Source organism: Strigops habroptila, chromosome 11 (genome assembly GCF_004027225.2).
Source record: "Strigops habroptila isolate Jane chromosome 11, bStrHab1.2.pri, whole genome shotgun sequence".
NCBI classification, from domain to species: domain Eukaryota; kingdom Metazoa; phylum Chordata; class Aves; order Psittaciformes; family Psittacidae; genus Strigops; species Strigops habroptila.
Window position 1 is genome coordinate 38,787,081 of NC_046360.1, and position 16,551 is coordinate 38,803,631.

The following is a 16,551-nucleotide window of genomic DNA, read 5'->3' on the forward strand; positions in this document are numbered from 1 at the left end:
TTCCCTGCTTAGCAAAGTATGTTCTTTTCCCCAAATCCCTCTTTCCCCTCGTCCACCTCTCCGGGGAGCCAGACAATCATGCCTGACGAAGGCTCTGCCCATGGTTGCACGGGGCATGGGACAGCGGTGGACAGGACACAGGGATCCCTGCAGGCAGGCTTCATGGTTGCACTCCTGAAAGGTGGATGAATGTCTGTGTCCGGCTCCCCTCAGCCCCCCGTGCTGATGAGGGGTACACGGCTGCTCCCACCCAAGGCTGGAAGGGGCAAGAGCAGAGGGAACACGTCCCTCCCTCCCTCACTGCCCCACAGCCGCCCCAAGGACCGCCAGGAGCCTGGCTCCGCTGCCGAAGGGTTAACAAAACAAGCTGTGTATAAAAATATGATTCACATTCAAAAAAACCCAACACGTCCAGATGGCTCGAGGCGGCGCGAGGACCCTCCTGTGTAAATCCCTGGCAGCACAGCCCCAATGCTCCTGCCAAATCCTGCCCAGGCCCCTGCCAGGGGGCTGCGCTCCCCCATTAACGCCCATGGGGGGACCCTCGTCCAGCCTCAACTGCTCCATCCACCTCCACCGCGCCGGTGCCATGTGGCCGCTGCCCATGCACCCGGGGCACTTACGCTCTCTTCGGGTAAATGTTTCCAGTTCTTTTGCAATCGTAGATGGTGAAATTGGCCCGGATAATGTTTTTGCTGTTGACCCGGAGAGCAGTTTCGACAACCACGTGGTCTGAGAAACAAGCCAAAGAATACTGGGTTGCAAGAGCCTCTCGGTCACACTCACGCTTAGAAGACAAGACAGACCCTTGGGAAAAAAAGGGCTAAATCTGATTTGCTTTCTCCAGGGCGTCCTCCAAGCTACATTTCTGAGCTTGGACCATTCATCTTTTGCCCTCTGACTTCCAGCTCTTCCCTCTTAAATCAACTCTTTACATCACCCTCACCAGAAAAGAACATTGCGACTTTCATCAAAAATTCCAGTGTGTGGTGCAAGTGTTAATTAGCAGAGTTCATTATTGCCTTCACTTACAGTTGGTGCTAAATGATATTTTAAAAAAATGTGGTAATTAAAACATGTTAGTTATCATGTTTTAAAACCCCGCTCACTTTCCCCATGACAACAAACTCACAGAGAAGAGTGGAAATCCCTTTTTTGGCTACTTAACACACTATACTGACTCCCCATCCCCCAAAATTGCTTAATTTTTTTCTTTTTCTTTGCAATTTTGCCATATAAGCACCAGGCACAAGAGACAATGCCTCTTTCAGAATATGTACAATAAATCAGCCCATTGGATTCCAGAAATTCATTTGGACACTGCTGTAACCAACAATACAGAACAGTTAATGATCTCCCATTCTTTGGATAGCTAGGGAAAAAAAACAATGCAGCTTTATAAACTTGCCTATGAAAAGTGGAATTTTCAAAAGGGCTGGCTAATTCTTCTCCTACTGAAGTCAGCCATCTTCAATAGAGCATTCACTCCAGGCTTGAAAGATGGAAATTTAACAAGCACTCAAGTCTGGAATGAAGCATCGCACTTCTCAGAAGGAGCTACAGAATGGGGCTGTCCCCATCACTGAGTGCTAGTATCAGATCTGGTCAGCTTGGCCATCAAGGCTTGGTTGACTTTAACCAGATCTGCAGGTGCTTGTCACCTCAGAACGCAGCTCCAAGGAGTCTCAAGATGGGCATCTCCTTTGGTACCATCTGAAAACAGCGGCATACTAGAGGACCTCAGTCTGGCTTTTGATTACATAAAGGGGATTAAGAGTTTCTGAGCTGCCTTTAGGTACACACTTGCTCTTCCTCCAGAACCTCTCCTGAAAGGTAGCACATGTTCAGGAGGGAAATTACACAAAAACAATTGAAAATATCAATGTAAGTAGCAAAATTATTTCCCCAGGGCTAAACCATTTTTGGTTTAGAACTACTAAATCTGAAGCAGAAGCTCTAACCAGATAAATCTTAATAAAATAAGTACATGAACTGGCTTTTAAATTCTGATGCTTAAAACAGAAATTGATAGATTTGACATACTGTCAATTCATGTTAAAGATGGTGGAACTCCTACGCTTTAAAGTCATATGCCCTATAAAACAGAAGCAGCTTGGGTCTTTTTTTCCCTGTATGTGTTATCTGCACGTACAATTGGAGAAAAAAAAAGCCTATGAAAAATTACATCCACAAAAGTGGTTACAATGAACTGAGCTTGTTTTCCTCTACAAACCTTGGTCCTCTGGAAACGCTGGATATTTCTCACGTGGAAGTAAACTGCAATAAATAAATTGGTTTACATAATCTCCAGCAACTCTGGCTACCGTGTGGATGTTGTTTCCATAGTCACATGAAATATTTGTTCCATTCAGGTTCGGGATAGTCCCATTTATTTGTATTATCAGGATCTATATGGGAGAAAAAATAAACCAATTATCACGGAAAATTATAATTATAATTTGTCAGTGTTGTACAAGCTTTTCCTAGGCTAGTGACACCAAAACAAGTTCTCAGGTAGCATTTTCTTTCATTTTGTGCACTTTGAACTCTCAAAGCCATCTGCATACAAAACCTTGCTTTGACAGTAAGAGCTCTGTCACCATGAGCTCCAACAAGTGTAGCTGACATGAAAACCCAGCCTAGGGCTTCTGCAGGAGACCCCTCGGAGGATGCAAAGGCTAAGCTCTCCCCAGTGCCCAGGCTGTGCTCGACCCACACTGCCTGCACAAACAACTCTGTCCCTGGGCTGGGCTCCTCATCTGCTGCCTCCCAATACTCTGGGGAGGGAGGAAGAAGAGGAGGAAGAGCAGAACAAAATTAACCCCTGCTTCTGAGTGCCTGAATCTCCTGGCTTGCACCAGCCCATACCAGGGACAGGTGATGGGAGGTGTGGAGCTGGTGGAAGCTGCTGGGAGGCCGGCCACAAGCCAGCATCCTCCACTGCACACAGGGACCAAGCGGCTGCCAGGGTTTCTTTCTGCCATCAGCCCCCGAGGGGGGAGGGATGGGAAGTTTCGCACAAAGGGAATGCTTTTAAGGAGGGTGACTCAGGAGAGCACACAGCCCATGTGCCCAGCTGGCTTCCCTGCCACCAGCACGGTGAGTCCTGGAGGACCCCAGCCCAGCACTCCTGCGTGGCAGAAGTGGAGCTGGACTGATGCGAGGGTCCTGTGGGACCCCTCTCTCCAGCTGTGGTCTGGGCTCTGCCCCAGCTGCCTGCTTAGGGGTCATTTCCCCATGCTAACACTAGCTGAGAACTTTGGCACAGAGAGATTTTTGCCACTGGGAGAGGGTGTGTCTTTAAATGAAAAATATTTCGATGAAAACACTTGAAATATAATTAAGATATTGTTAAAAATAGCAACAATTCAACCCCAGAAATGAGTTTATTTGGCTGCCTGCAGCTGATGTTCTGTATTTTGACATTTTGCACATCTCTGCACTGTGCAGCACAGCAGCGTTACAAGTGCTGTTCACCAACAGGCTCCACAGCAGGTGTCCTGAGGCCTCCAGGCTGTCTAGGCACAGGAGGTCACCTCCAGGCACTCAAGAACCTCAGCCTGGCTTAGTAACACACACCAGAGCTCAGCATCCCCACAACCCACACCTGAGCTGTGTGGAGCTGTATGGCTGTGCTGGAGGAGGATGGATATTTATCAGCCCTGAGAGCAAGTAATGACTCTACAGGACACTGCACGGGATTAATCTGGCATTCACACCAAACGCACCGGGTTCTCCTTGTCGATATTAATCTCGGGCTCCAATATGGTCATTGAAGGGCACTGCTGCACTCCTTCACTTGTGCTCGCCCAGAAGTTGGCCCCTGTGAAGTTGGTGCACTCGTGCTGCAGAGAACACCTGCAGGGAAACAATTTGGGGTTGATTATGTTTAAAACAGGTAAAAACGTTGACTTCCTCATGAGGGAAGATCCTGAGACAAGCCTGTGCCTACATGCCTTCCCTCCATCCATGCAGCTAAGCCTAAAGCTTTGTTGCTATATTTAAAGTGTCTGGTTGCCACGATAAGAGCATGTATTCCCGCCAGCATCAGCAGAGCACCAGGACTCAGGGTAAGCGGGAGGAGGCCAGGCAGAACCCAGAACTGCAGAGGAGACAGTGACAGTTTGTCCGGCCTCCAATTTGTAAATGTGGAGTCTAATTCTGTAAATCCCTTTTTGAGTGTCGAGTGTCTCCTACTCATAAATGATAACTGCAAGGGCAAAAGACGGTCTCTAACAGGGTGTTGGCTTTCTCAGTCCCATGATTGGATGCCTGCAAGATATTCTCTGCACTGGCAGCTGATGACAGCATAATAGCGCAGCAACATTGAAATCCTGCCTCTGAAGAGTATCCCGACTGTTTCAGACCAGATGCAATTGTTTTTAAAAGGATGTATTTCGTAAGGAACTGACAAAAACTAATGGCAGTGTGACTGTGTGGAAGTACAAAAGGCACCAGAAATTCTTGCCCGGGCTTGAGGGCCAAGGGACACGCCAAAGCGCAGTGGGACACAATCAGTCCTACCTGGTCTCCATCGTGCACCACCCACAGTAAGCGTCAGCAGCAGCCAGGCACTCCATGCATGTCGAGTACTGGTTGCAGGCAGCCACTTTCACCCGCGTCATCTGCACAACAACAGCACAACTGCTTCCAACTGTTTTATACCACCACAGAAACACTCAACCCAACCGGGATGCACTGGTCATGCCATGTTAGCCACTGAGGAGCCACCAGCGTCTCGGGCTGCTTTACCCATCAGCCTGGACCAAGCCTTACAGAACAGGCAAGGATCAGACCTTGGCACCGCCGTCCTTCACCCCACACTGCTCAGAGGTGGGTGCTCTGTGTACAACCACCCTGCGTGGAGCTCCCGCTGCTGGTGCCCCACGGCAGGATGTCCAAGTGATGGGCCTTGCTGCCACGGGCTGTGCAGCAGCACTGAGCTGGGCTGAGCTGAGCTGCTCCTTTTCAGCCAGCATCTTGGCCATAGCTGTGTGATGGACAGGCTATGGAGAGCCACACCACACCTTTCCAATGCATCAGAGATGCTTTCACAGCTTGTCCCTCCCTGTGAAAAGCTCTCACACAGACATGCAGAAAGCTTCTTTCTAGACAGAGCTGAACACTATCTGGCTATTTACATAATGACCAGAAAGCAACATCACTCTCGAAACCTTCATTTGTAAAGAAATCAAAGTACCTCTGGGGACTTGCTCAGCAGGTGCAGTTGGAGCAAAGCCTAAATATTTGGGAAGGAAAACTGAGTCATTTGGTAGAGTGGGGACTGACAACGTGAGGTGCTGAGAGCCCTGAGCACCCACCAGGCGAGTGCACCTCGGACCATGGGCTCCTTGGCCTGACCCCACTGTAACCACAGCACCTCCCTGCTCCCCAGCCCTGCGGTGCTCAGCACCCCCAAACCCAACCCTGCTGAGCTCCTGGGGAGCTTCCCAGGATGGTTGATGCTGTGATTCTATGATGCTAATTGCACCAAAGTAAAATTAACTCATCTGGTTTATTGGAAAAGAAAAAGACAGAGGAGAGCATCACAAGTGCTACACTGTGTGTTTGATCAAGCCTGAAGGAGGTGCACAGCCCAGCCGGGAGCTGAGCTGAGACAGTCTGGAACATCAGCTAAAGAGGCATCCTGGAAGGGTTCTGTGAAATGGTAATGACCAGTCTGCAGGGAGTTAGGGCTTGAAAAACAAAATGCAACATATATCATTTGTGGTTCTGCATCTGTTTTGACAGATTAAAATGTAATTCAGGACAAACCACAAGCGCCTGGAGCACTCAGCTCTCATCCTCCTCCTCTGCTCACCTGACGGAGATGAGACTGTCTGTTCCTGCTGTGGCATTCCCAGTTTGCACAGAGAGCCCTTCTCCCATCCAGCCCTCCTGCCTGCCAGGCTGAGCCGAAACCTCCCCCAGGATCATGTCTGACAGGCAGACTTTTTGTCTGCAGGATCTCCTAAAAGCCTCCTTAAAGACTGTGCACCATATTTTCGGGTTTCTATACAGGAACAACCCCTGTTTGTTTCTGCACTCCCTTAAGTGGGGTCAGTTTCGACAGTTTCACTCTTCTTTTTACCGGGCCACTACAAAGAGGACCAAGCCAGACAAGCCAGTCAGCTTGGTGTGACCCCCACCCTGCACAGGAGAATGACAGGCACAGGTACCCCCCAAAGCCCTTTGACACCCCAAAGCTCTGAGCTTATTGACTCCGCCCATTCCTGTGAAAGCAAACTTTAGTGTCCCTTCCTGCTCCCAGCTGAGTACTGAGTGCTAAACCTTTGGGCAGGTGCCCAAAGGACTGTTTTGCTGGAGACTGAAGCTCTCACCTGATAGGAGGTCATCAGATAGAGGTAGGTAGAATCAGATGGGTCAAACTGCATGATAGGGTGGACAGGCTCTCCATAAGCCACCGAAATGGATCTCCTGCTAACAACCTTCATCGTACTGTCCAGATTAATCTGTAGTGAGAAGAAGCCACTCACTGAGACCATTTGTCAAACACTACGGGGAAGAGATTATTTTTCCTTGGTTATAAACAAGAATCAAAGTGTTATCTATTGGTGTTCCACATTTTCAAGCACTATAAATCTCTACACACTGTTTGCAAGCTGTACATATGGAGCTTTACTGAAAAACCAGCTCTGTGCCACAGGGAAGGCACTAAGCAGTCTAGAAAGCCCCAGCCATGGCCAGGAGCTGGGTGACGACCAGCCCGGCAGCCCTCGCTCCCTCTGCAAAGGCCTCTGAGAGGCTGCCTAGAAAACTTGCACCCTATGGCTTTGGCACTGCATGGCTGTTTTCAGCGGCAGTGCTGCTGTGCCCTAATGTAAGTGGCACCAGCCTTCAAGCCCTTGACACGTACGTGTGTGCTTTTCTGTTACAAAGAACACTGCATTTCCAAAGCTTAATGAAAAACAGGGAAAATAAATCAGCAACAGGGCTGTGCAACATGGCATCCTCTGCTCCATGCATATCTGAAAAGTAAGTGTTGTCATTCCTGGCCAAAAGAAGCTTTTATCCCTGCTAACTCCAAACACCGTGGCAGCTGCCGCAGGAGAGCCGAATCCTACCTTGCCTCATGAATCACCAGCTGAAGCACTGGCAGTGATGGAAGAGGCTGCAAAGCATCAGCCTGCCCTTCAGATCTGAATGTCTTGGCATTTGACTTGAAAACTCAGCAAATTAAATGTGGCATTGCTGAGAGGGAATAACAATAGGGCTACACAATTTCACGTGACAGTCACTTTTCAGCTTGAACCAGAAAGGGCGTGAGGAAAATTCCTACCTCCTTTCTAGCAAGGGAAGGCAGTAATTGTAAGGACTGAGCATGCTTCTGCTCTCTAAAGTCTGGATTAATTAATTAACATAGGATTAATTAATTCTCACACTAGAGCAGCACCAACACATCCTAATAAGATAACACAAGCTCAAAGCAGAGGGCTTCGCTCTGCTAAGAACCATATGCAGGCACTGCAAGCTACTTTGCAGAAAAAGAAGGGAACTACCATGATCCCCACTTAAAAACTGGCTATCCAGAAGCTAAATAATTTGCCTGAGATCACCCAAGATGTCCATGAATCAAGTCCCAGTGCCTTCCACTGTAGCTCTGCGACCATCCTCTCTCCCTTTGTGCTGAGCTCTGCTCTGTGTTTGGCTGTTTCTAGGTGCCTGTCCCCAGGCCCCTCTGCCTTCAGGGCTTATTTACCCTACACTTTCACTGCACTGGCCTTTCCCTGGATCTCTGTGGGCTACAGCCCAGGGGAGAGCCATGGAGGCAGCACAGAGGGGCAGAGACCAGCAGTCCTCTTGCTGGAGGACATGTGCTACACTGCCGAGAGCAGAGCAGGCTGAAGCTTTGGGTAACCCCACCGCAGCACCTTGTCTACAGACTTCCAGACACGTGGGGACTCACCAGAACAGACTCTTCCCACCCCACCTCATTTCAAGGCATCGCACCCTGGCACAGCATGCCCTGGCCATCGCTGCCTAAGTGGTGTTTTTCCTCTTATGCTGGACGTGGCACTGATAATGGCCTGCACGCAATGCCTGTCTGCAGCCTATCTGATTAATCCCCTCTACTTACCCCTGGCAGCCATAATTGCTGCTGGCAGGAGCTGGTTGAGCTCTATTCCTGCTCCTTTGCTGTTTTTTCTCAGGCAGCAAATCTGAATGATAACTCACGCAAAGTATCTTGTATCCCGTGCCAAATAACAAGGAGCCCCGAAGGTAAAAAGGCTTCTGGTTATGCAGCTGTGTTGTAGAATTAGATTAGAGCTATCTGAGCAAATTATCCCAGCAAAGGGTAGCCAGGAGCCTCTCCCTAATGGAGGCGCAGCAGATAAGGCTGCTTTCTCTGAGATAATAATGGAAGTGGAGCTGTTAATGCTGTGTGAACAGGGGCTGCGCTGCGTGTGGCATGTGCCTCTGCCGCCCTGCACTCTGCTGGGGTGCCAGCACCCTCCCACCCTGCTGCATTACCTGCCCCTGCGGGCAGAAACCAAAGCTGGGAGTTTCTTTGTGATCGCTCCCACATTTCTGCCAGGAGTGCTTGGGCTCAAGGGAAGAGATTGGATCCGTTTTCTTCTCTGCAAGCATTTTGATCCAATATTCCATGTTATGCACCACTCACCCCAGGCTGGGACAAAGCAGGTATCAGCCATGTCTCTGCTCCAGGGCTCTTTTCCCTGCACCCCTCTATGGACTTTTGATGCTGAGAGCATCAAAAACTGTTGTGACGGGTTGGAATCAAAACTTTCTTTGGCAAACTTCAAGCACTAAAGTTGCTGAAACCTTGGCCTTGCATCTTGGCTCTGGAGCTAGGGTGTTGCAGTGCCCTACATTGCCTTTAGCACATTGCTTAAAACAGATACTCAACCAGATGCATGGATTCACACCTGCTTTGGACTCAGCTGAGATGAAGCATCTCTTGGTGATTCCCCCATCTACACGAAGCCTTCAAAACCCATCAGCTCAGGGGGAGAATTTATTAGAAGTGCTGTTAATAATTAAATGCTGCACAATAACATTTCCAGCACAGAGTTCATCAAGAACATCCTGCTCACATGGCAGCCTTGAACAGTAATTAATGGCCACCAGTGGCCAGGCAGCAGACATCACTGTTCACGTTATGGCAGCATCCAATTACTTCTTCATTGCTGAATGTGAGCAGGTGCTCAGACAAACCTGACAGCACGTGATGTCCTCTGCGCAGCCCTGAGGTGCCAGAGGGGAGCCCACCACCCACCCCAGCCCGGCCCCCAGCCCTGCCTCCCTGGGCCGCGGCTGCCGGGCTCCACTTGCCTTCAGGAGTCCTCCGCTGGCGGTGCCCAGGAACACCACGGTGTAGTTGTTGACGCTGGCCACGGCCACGGCGGTCAGGCCACTGTAGGTGAACACGGGAGTCGCTGTGACGGGGTTGACGATGGCCAGTGGGTGCTGAAGGTGAGCTGCTCCACAGTCCAGCTGCTCCGGCTGCAGCTGCCGAGAGACACACATATCAGCAGGTGCAGCAGGCCCCAACAGGTCCCCACCATCACCACTGCCTCAGGCTCCGTGTGGACAGACTGCTAACAGCCCTGCTGTGCGCAGGGAAAGCTCCTCACCACTGCCCCATGGGAACAGAAAGATGTAACTGCTTAATTCAGGAGCAAAGAGCTGTGTAGAGCCTCCTTTGCGCTTCCCAGATCTACCTCAGAGCCAAATCCAGCCCAGGCTTTGCTGGAGATGAGCTGGTGGAAAAGCTCCACCCTTGCCCATGCTACGGGCAGGATCAAGGCAGCATGGGGATTGCTGCTGGAGCCATCCACGTGCAGGGCACCCCAGGAGGGCATCCTCCAGCCAAAGGTCCATTTACTGTAGCAGCACCTTCAGACCTCAACATGAAAGCCTGGTGCAATGGTGAAAGGAGACAAGGAGACTCCTTGTCCCCTCTCCCACCAAGGCAGCCAGAGGTCTGTTCTCTGGCAGGGCGCTAGGGCTGTCTGCAGGGGAGGAGCCCACCAAAGAGGAGCCCCCCCAGGGGCTGCCTGCCCTGGTCCCACGCACTGCCCAACGCTGTGAGGGGTCTCCCTTCCTGCGGGTCAGCGCTTGGGATCAAGGCTCGGGAGCGTGCAGAACCACGCTCAGCTGCAGCCCAGATGCCATTTCCGGCTCTTTCCTTCTCAAACAGAAGGTGAAGCAAAAGGTTTTTCCAATAAAAGCTCAAAATATTATTTCCCTGCAAGTGAGTGAGGAAGTGACTGAGACCAGAGCCAAGGGGAGGAGGGGGAAGCGTGCTGGTGACTCTCCGGACTGTAAATCCTGGCTCTGGTCTTGCTGCTACTGCAGTCAACAGCAAAATTTCCACTGGTCTTCCACTGGGACAGGATGGGATGGAGCAGCTGCTGGGCAGGAGGAGGCACTGCGCTGTGGGACACGGAAGGAAGAGCAGCAGCTCCAAAACTGCCCAGAAACATTAGAGCCACTGACCCCATCCAGCCTCAGCCTGCAGCCACTCGCCATGCCCCGGGCAGCACATACAGCTCTGCCTTGTGCCCAAGACCACCAGGTGTTCATTATTCACCTCTGGCTTCTGCTTTCAAGCTGTTCCTCCAAGCTCTGGGAGAGCAGGGACCGCCTTTGCTACAGAAAAGTTAAACCCAAGACAGCAGGATGCAGGCGCTGCAGGTCAAGCAGGCGCCCAGCTCCAGTGGGAACCACCATGTGAGCGGCACTGCTGGGCTGGCCCCGGGGCAGAGGCCGGTGTCAAGGCTCCCATATCCATTTGCTATCCAGTGCCAAGGGGCGAAGGCAGAGAACAATTGCCAAGGGCTCCTCACCCGTGAGCCTTGTCTCTGAGCAGGGATGTGGCTCCTTTGGCGCAAAGCAAGACAACAGACTTCACCATCCCATGCTAAATTAACTAGCACAGTTGCTGCATGACTGCAGCATTTGGAAACAGGACTGATGCCTCATGTTCCTCCTACCCTACCGAGACGCACCCAAGATTTATGACCTCTCTTGCCCTGAATCCTCCAAGACTCTCCTTGTAATTTCTGCTCAGATGATGTGAATGGATTCAACAACATCTGAACATCACAACAGTCTCGCTGCCGACAATTTACCCGCTGTCACTCCTGCAGCAGCTTTTATGAAGTGCTGTGGGTGCAGCTGAAGCCGTTCAAATGACGGGCACGTTTCAAGGGCCATTACCACATCATCTACGCTGCCATTTCAGGCTCATCTTAAGAGAAGCCACAACTGGGCTGTCACCCTTTGCAGTGTGGGCATGCGGCTACAGGGCTGACATGCAGGTACTTGCAGGCTGCCTGGAGCACACCAAATTCAGGCCTTCACTGCGGGAAGTGCTTATACAAAGCTCTAGACAAAAGACCACTGGCGGGCTGCAACCTACATCCCTAAAACTAAGCACATTTCACACCTTACTGAACTCAGCCCTAACATGGATATTCCTTCCAAAATAATCATCAGGAGTGCTAATTTAAGCAGAACAAATGCAGGGATTTGAAGCTGTATCTGTTAAGAAACTAGACCACGTGCTTCCACCAAGCCGAAGTTGACAACCAGCCTGTTTAGCATAGTCTCTCCTCCAAGGACTGAGTGCACCAGGGCCTGTATTTTAATTCCCTTATTATCGTTATTATTTCATTAATGGAACCAGACTAAATCTTCAACTCTCCCCTCTCTCCATATGGTTTAGAAGATTAGGCAAATCTTCAGGCTTCACAGCGAGAGTGTGAAACCCCAGCAGGACCACCCCTCTGCATGGACCCCGGGCTGGGGTGCACCTCCAGCCCTCCTGGCTATGACATCTGTGGAGTTGGTGCCCCACACTACAGGACACATCCCCGGGCAACAATACGGAAGAAACTTGCTAAAACCCAAAATGCATGTACAGCACCTGGGCTGTGTCTCCAGGAGTAAAGAGGTGGGAGGAAAGGAGCCCCCACCAGACCACCATCCACAGCATCCTCTGCGCAATGGCACACACAGCAAATTCCCCTGTGCTGCAGAAGAGCTCATACCCCTGCGCAGGGGGAGCATGCTGCTGCAGACACATTCAGGACTTATTTCCCTGCTGCAAGCGTGCTGCTGCAAACAGCAGACTGGGTCCTCTCCACGAAACCACCCTGTTCTCAGTCTCTGCGCCCCAGCAGACACCAGACTTGCATCGCTGCTGCTGCCTGTCACATCAGACATGGAGCAACAAAGACTGATTTGAAAAACTTTGCTAAAGCAAGTGCCAAGCAGGAGGTAATGTGCTCGGAGCTGCAGTTTGGTTCACATGGGACCAAGACGAAAGGATCAAGTGTTGTGGATGGAAGGGACTTTGCTAAATGCATTTTGCAGTTTTATGGCATTTCACCTAATTAAAAAAATAAAATCACAGCCCCAATTCTTAAGCGTGTCTGTTTCCTCCTGTAACTGGGCCACACAACTATTTTATACCATACAGAGGGCACAGCAAGCCATTCATGTTTCTGATTCAACGGTCCCTTTCACAGCTAGAGCCTTAGACATGCACTTGGGTTTATTTATTTGGCTTGGGAATTATTATCTCTAGTCCCTCTTCATTACTCCTCACCAGTATTAACCAGCTGAAGCTCACAAGTCTCCTTCCCATGGGAAACTGAGGCACATCAGGGCCCTCCTGGGAGCCCAAGGGATGCTCAGCACCTCCTCTTGCAGCAGCTGCCTGCGGAGCCGGTACTGGCACTGGTGTGCCAGCAGCCCAAGGACACAGCCCTTTCTTCTCACAGGGGTCCAAGATCACAGGAAGTTCCTTATCTGCTGCGCCTGCCTGCTTATAAATCACGCGTTTCAGAGCCAATATCAGCACCAAGTGTTTTCCATGGTAAACAGGATGTAACTCTTCTAACACTGGCTAAGCTTTATTTGACTGCGTACATCCTTCCTCTGAAACACCTTTCTTTAAATGACATCAGCTCTTCCAACGGCACGCAGCAGGAGACATATGGTGTTTCCCCCTCTTGGGTCCCAGGCTGGGGTGACACACTGTGCTCTGCTCTCTGTACACCACAGCACTGAAGGGACATCTTCATTCTGTCACGTTACAGCAAACAGGATACGGCCAAGTCACATCCTTCTGCAGGCACCAGGCAATCACCACAGCTTGGGAAAACACACTTAAAGGCTTTCTCCATGCGGAATGGGTTAAATCTCGCTCCGTCTTAAATCAAACTGCCCTACCCTGAAGTGGGGAAAGCATAAACCTTTTCTTTCAAAACCAATCTCTTTCTATCATCTGCATTTTAAAGCAATCCCGTGGGCATTTACTGTATTGCCACTAATTTTCTGCTACATGCTCTGGATACTCAGTAACTCACAGAAATATGGGGCGAGCCTAGATTCAAATCCTTCTGCACTCAAAACATTTGACTGGCACTTTGAGGCTAATGAAGTCACCCTGGGCACAAGCTGAAGACATCCCGCAGCCAGCATGGGCAGAGCAGCACTGCAGCCGCAGTGTGTCCCCCTGCTCACAAGGAGCGCAGCCTTGGGATTTCTGCACCATTTTACCAGGGACACCGATGAATTCAAACCAAGGAGCCACATCTAAGAGCAGGGTTAGTCAGATCAAACCCCAGGCGTGACTGCAAAAACCAAGTGGGACAGAGAGAGATTTCCAGCCGCACCAGAGCTCCGGAGTTCAGCTGTTTCCACAGCACGAGTTCAGTTCTTTATCCCAGGCCTAAAAGGAGCAGAAAAAGGAATTTCCCAGAATTTCCATTACAGCTCCCAGTGGCAGGCGCTGCACCCCAGAGGCAGCCGTGCAGGATGTCCTCTCGGGAAGGAAGTCTGCTGGAAACAGAAGGAGGAAGAGGAGTGGTGAGGCAGCACTCAGGAAAACCATGAAACGTACTGATTTCTGCATCCTGTGTTTGTGACCTTAAAAATAGTCCTTTAGCAAAGGTGGAGTTTATTTCTGAACTAAAAGCAGGCTGCAGTTCAAAAGCCCTGCAGCTTGTGCTTCCAGCAAGGCTTTTCTGACTCCAGTGCAGCAGGGCTGAAAGCTTCATGGAGCAGCACAAAGTGGAAAGGGAGTCCAGCCCCTTTCATGCATCGTATCAGAGCGGATTAAAGTGCTGGCTCTTAGCATGCCTGGAGTCCTGGGAAAATGACACAGCCAGCACCCGATAATCTGCTCCAAACTTGTTGATATGTGGGACTTAGCCATCGTCTTCACAGGCTCAAAATTTGGCAGTTGCTCCCACACAACTGACATTTTCAGGCCATTAAAGTCTGTGGTAAAAGGGCTCTAGTTTTATCTCTCGTCTTCCTTAACATAAACCACTAGAGGCTTTTGTTACCATTTAGGTATGACTCAGGGAAACCTCTGATTGCAGAGAGAATATTCAAAATAATTCAGATACTGCCTGAAAAACAACAGCAGGACATGGACTCAAAGCAGAAGAGTAGGGAGAGGCTAAAATCCACCAGAACCATTGAACGGCAGAGTGAGAGCTGGTGGCAGGGCAGCACAGCTGCATTATGGAAACAGGGAGCACAAGCCCTCCCCTGTGCCGGGCAGAGCCCAGCCTGGGCACGAGCCCGGCGCAGGCACAGCCCATTCCTACCGAGCCCCGCGGCTGCCGGCAGTTTGTACACACAATCACGCGTTTATCTGCTGGAGCGTCACCACCAGAGCCATCAGAAACCGGCTCTTTGGGATGCCTGGAGGAAAATGACATCCTCAGAAGAGGGCTCTACTGTTAAAGCACTTGAGACGTAAGCGGTCTCTAATTGTAGTGCTGCTGCAAGGGCAGGCATTATCACGGAGCTCTTTTAACTTCCCATCATATCTTCTAGGCAATGGGAGGCAAATCAACGCACACTCTTGGCCAGGCAAGGCACTTGGGCTGACAACCTCTAATGAAATGAATCTTGCTGAATCTTCCTCAAGAACCACCACACTAAGCAATCAGCACCCCCACAGCACATGAGACAACCTTAAAAAAAAAAAGGCTTAAAATGAGGTTTGCACCCTGGTCTCACTGTTTCCTTAGACCACAAGTTCCTTGAGCGAGGAAGTGGTGGTTTTGCTCTGTTTTGCACATCTGCATAGTGCCAGTCCTGGTGCATGGTGCTCTGTGAGCCACCAGTGACACCAGTAATGGGCTGCCCAATCTGTCTCGTCCCTGTGGCAACACAGACCATGGCCTTCCCCAGCCCTGCCATGGCAGCGGCTTCTCCAGCCAGATGCAGTTCAACACAGCAAGGGCAGAGTCCTGGGGGTAAATCAGCTCCATCCCACCAATGCTTGGGGACCTGTCAGCATCCACAGCAGCTGATGCTTCCCTGAGCGTGCAAGACCTGCTCAGCAGCAGCCATTGGGACCTGTCCTGCAGAACTCCATGTTGGTCCATGCCCCGGGTAACCACAATGATCCATGTGCAGCCCCATGCACCTCACCCCTCCATGGATGGATGGCAGCTGGGACTATCGCCTCCAGCCCCGGATCGAGAAAGTTAATGTCTTGCTGAAGAGGAATAATTGCTAATGAAAACTATGTCCAGATTCCCTGTCAAACTGCTCCCCGGCCACAGACGCATCCACCACACCAGAGCCAGCAGCACCAGCCCCAGAGCATGTCAGCCACGCAGAGAGAAACAACCCTGCTCCCTCCACTGCTATGTCACCCCATGTCAAAAAGCTCCTGATGCCTGGCAAGTTTTCAGCCTCTTCACTTTTATTTTACAAGAAAGCTTTTCCTCCCATCTTATAAAACTTATTCTTCCCTCTCTCTACTCCAGACTGGCGAGCCCAGGACTGTGGCCGCTGGGGAAGGCCAGGTGCCGTGAGCACTCTGCAGACAAGTGGTTCTCCTGGGACTGTTCACCTCCTTAGACCTCCTCTTTGCTGCACGAGAATTACTAAGGAACCTGCATGGTTGGAGGCACAAGATGCCTGGCAGCCCTGGGTGCCCGTGCCACTTGTCCTTCCCTGCACTGATTTATGAGTTTTCGGTGATGGTCGAGGTGCTCACCCATTACAGGAGACAGGCTTGGCAGACGACATGCCTGAAGCCAGACTCAGGGCCAGAGCTGACGACACAGGCTGAGCCCACCAGCCCCCGAAAGCAAATGAGAAACTTTTCCTTGAGTCTGCAAAGACACAGACCTCCTGCCAAACCTTCAGTCCAAGCCTGGTCAGGCCAAACTGCTGCATCAAAGCAGCAGCAGCAATGTTCACCTCCACTGCAGCTGCAGACTGCAAACCACCAGAGGTGAGGGGTTTGACATGCCGGAAGATGCTTTCAGCAACATGCCTCATCTTAGATGAAACCCAAGCTTTGGCTGCTGTTCCAGCAGCGGCAGCCCCAGCAGACCTCATGTATGTACATCTGCTGGGCTGCTGCCCGCAGAACCCACCTCAGAGAGAAGGACTGGGACAGCACCAGGGAAGAGCTGGGCTGAAGGCAATGCTACGATGAGGGCAAAGCCCAATGATTTGGACATGCACAGGCTCCCTGTGGCCATCCATCCTCTGCTGTGTCCTTCAGGTGTAGGAGGAAAG

At 50.9% G+C, this 16,551-nt stretch overlaps 1 protein-coding gene across 1 annotated transcript in view; it reads right to left on the reverse strand.

Moving 5' to 3' along the window:
- PLXND1 (plexin D1) overlaps nt 1–16,551 on the reverse strand; it is a 78,182-nt gene that overhangs the window by 47,453 nt on the left and 14,178 nt on the right. The window contains exons 2-7 of the mRNA XM_030500739.1: nt 9,316–9,492; nt 6,342–6,473; nt 4,525–4,625; nt 3,729–3,858; nt 2,234–2,408; nt 624–732 (exon numbers count right to left, since the gene is read on the reverse strand). Coding sequence (XP_030356599.1) covers nt 624–732; nt 2,234–2,408; nt 3,729–3,858; nt 4,525–4,625; nt 6,342–6,473; nt 9,316–9,492 — 824 coding nt within the window. The remainder of the gene's footprint in view (nt 1–623; nt 733–2,233; nt 2,409–3,728; nt 3,859–4,524; nt 4,626–6,341; nt 6,474–9,315; nt 9,493–16,551) is intronic.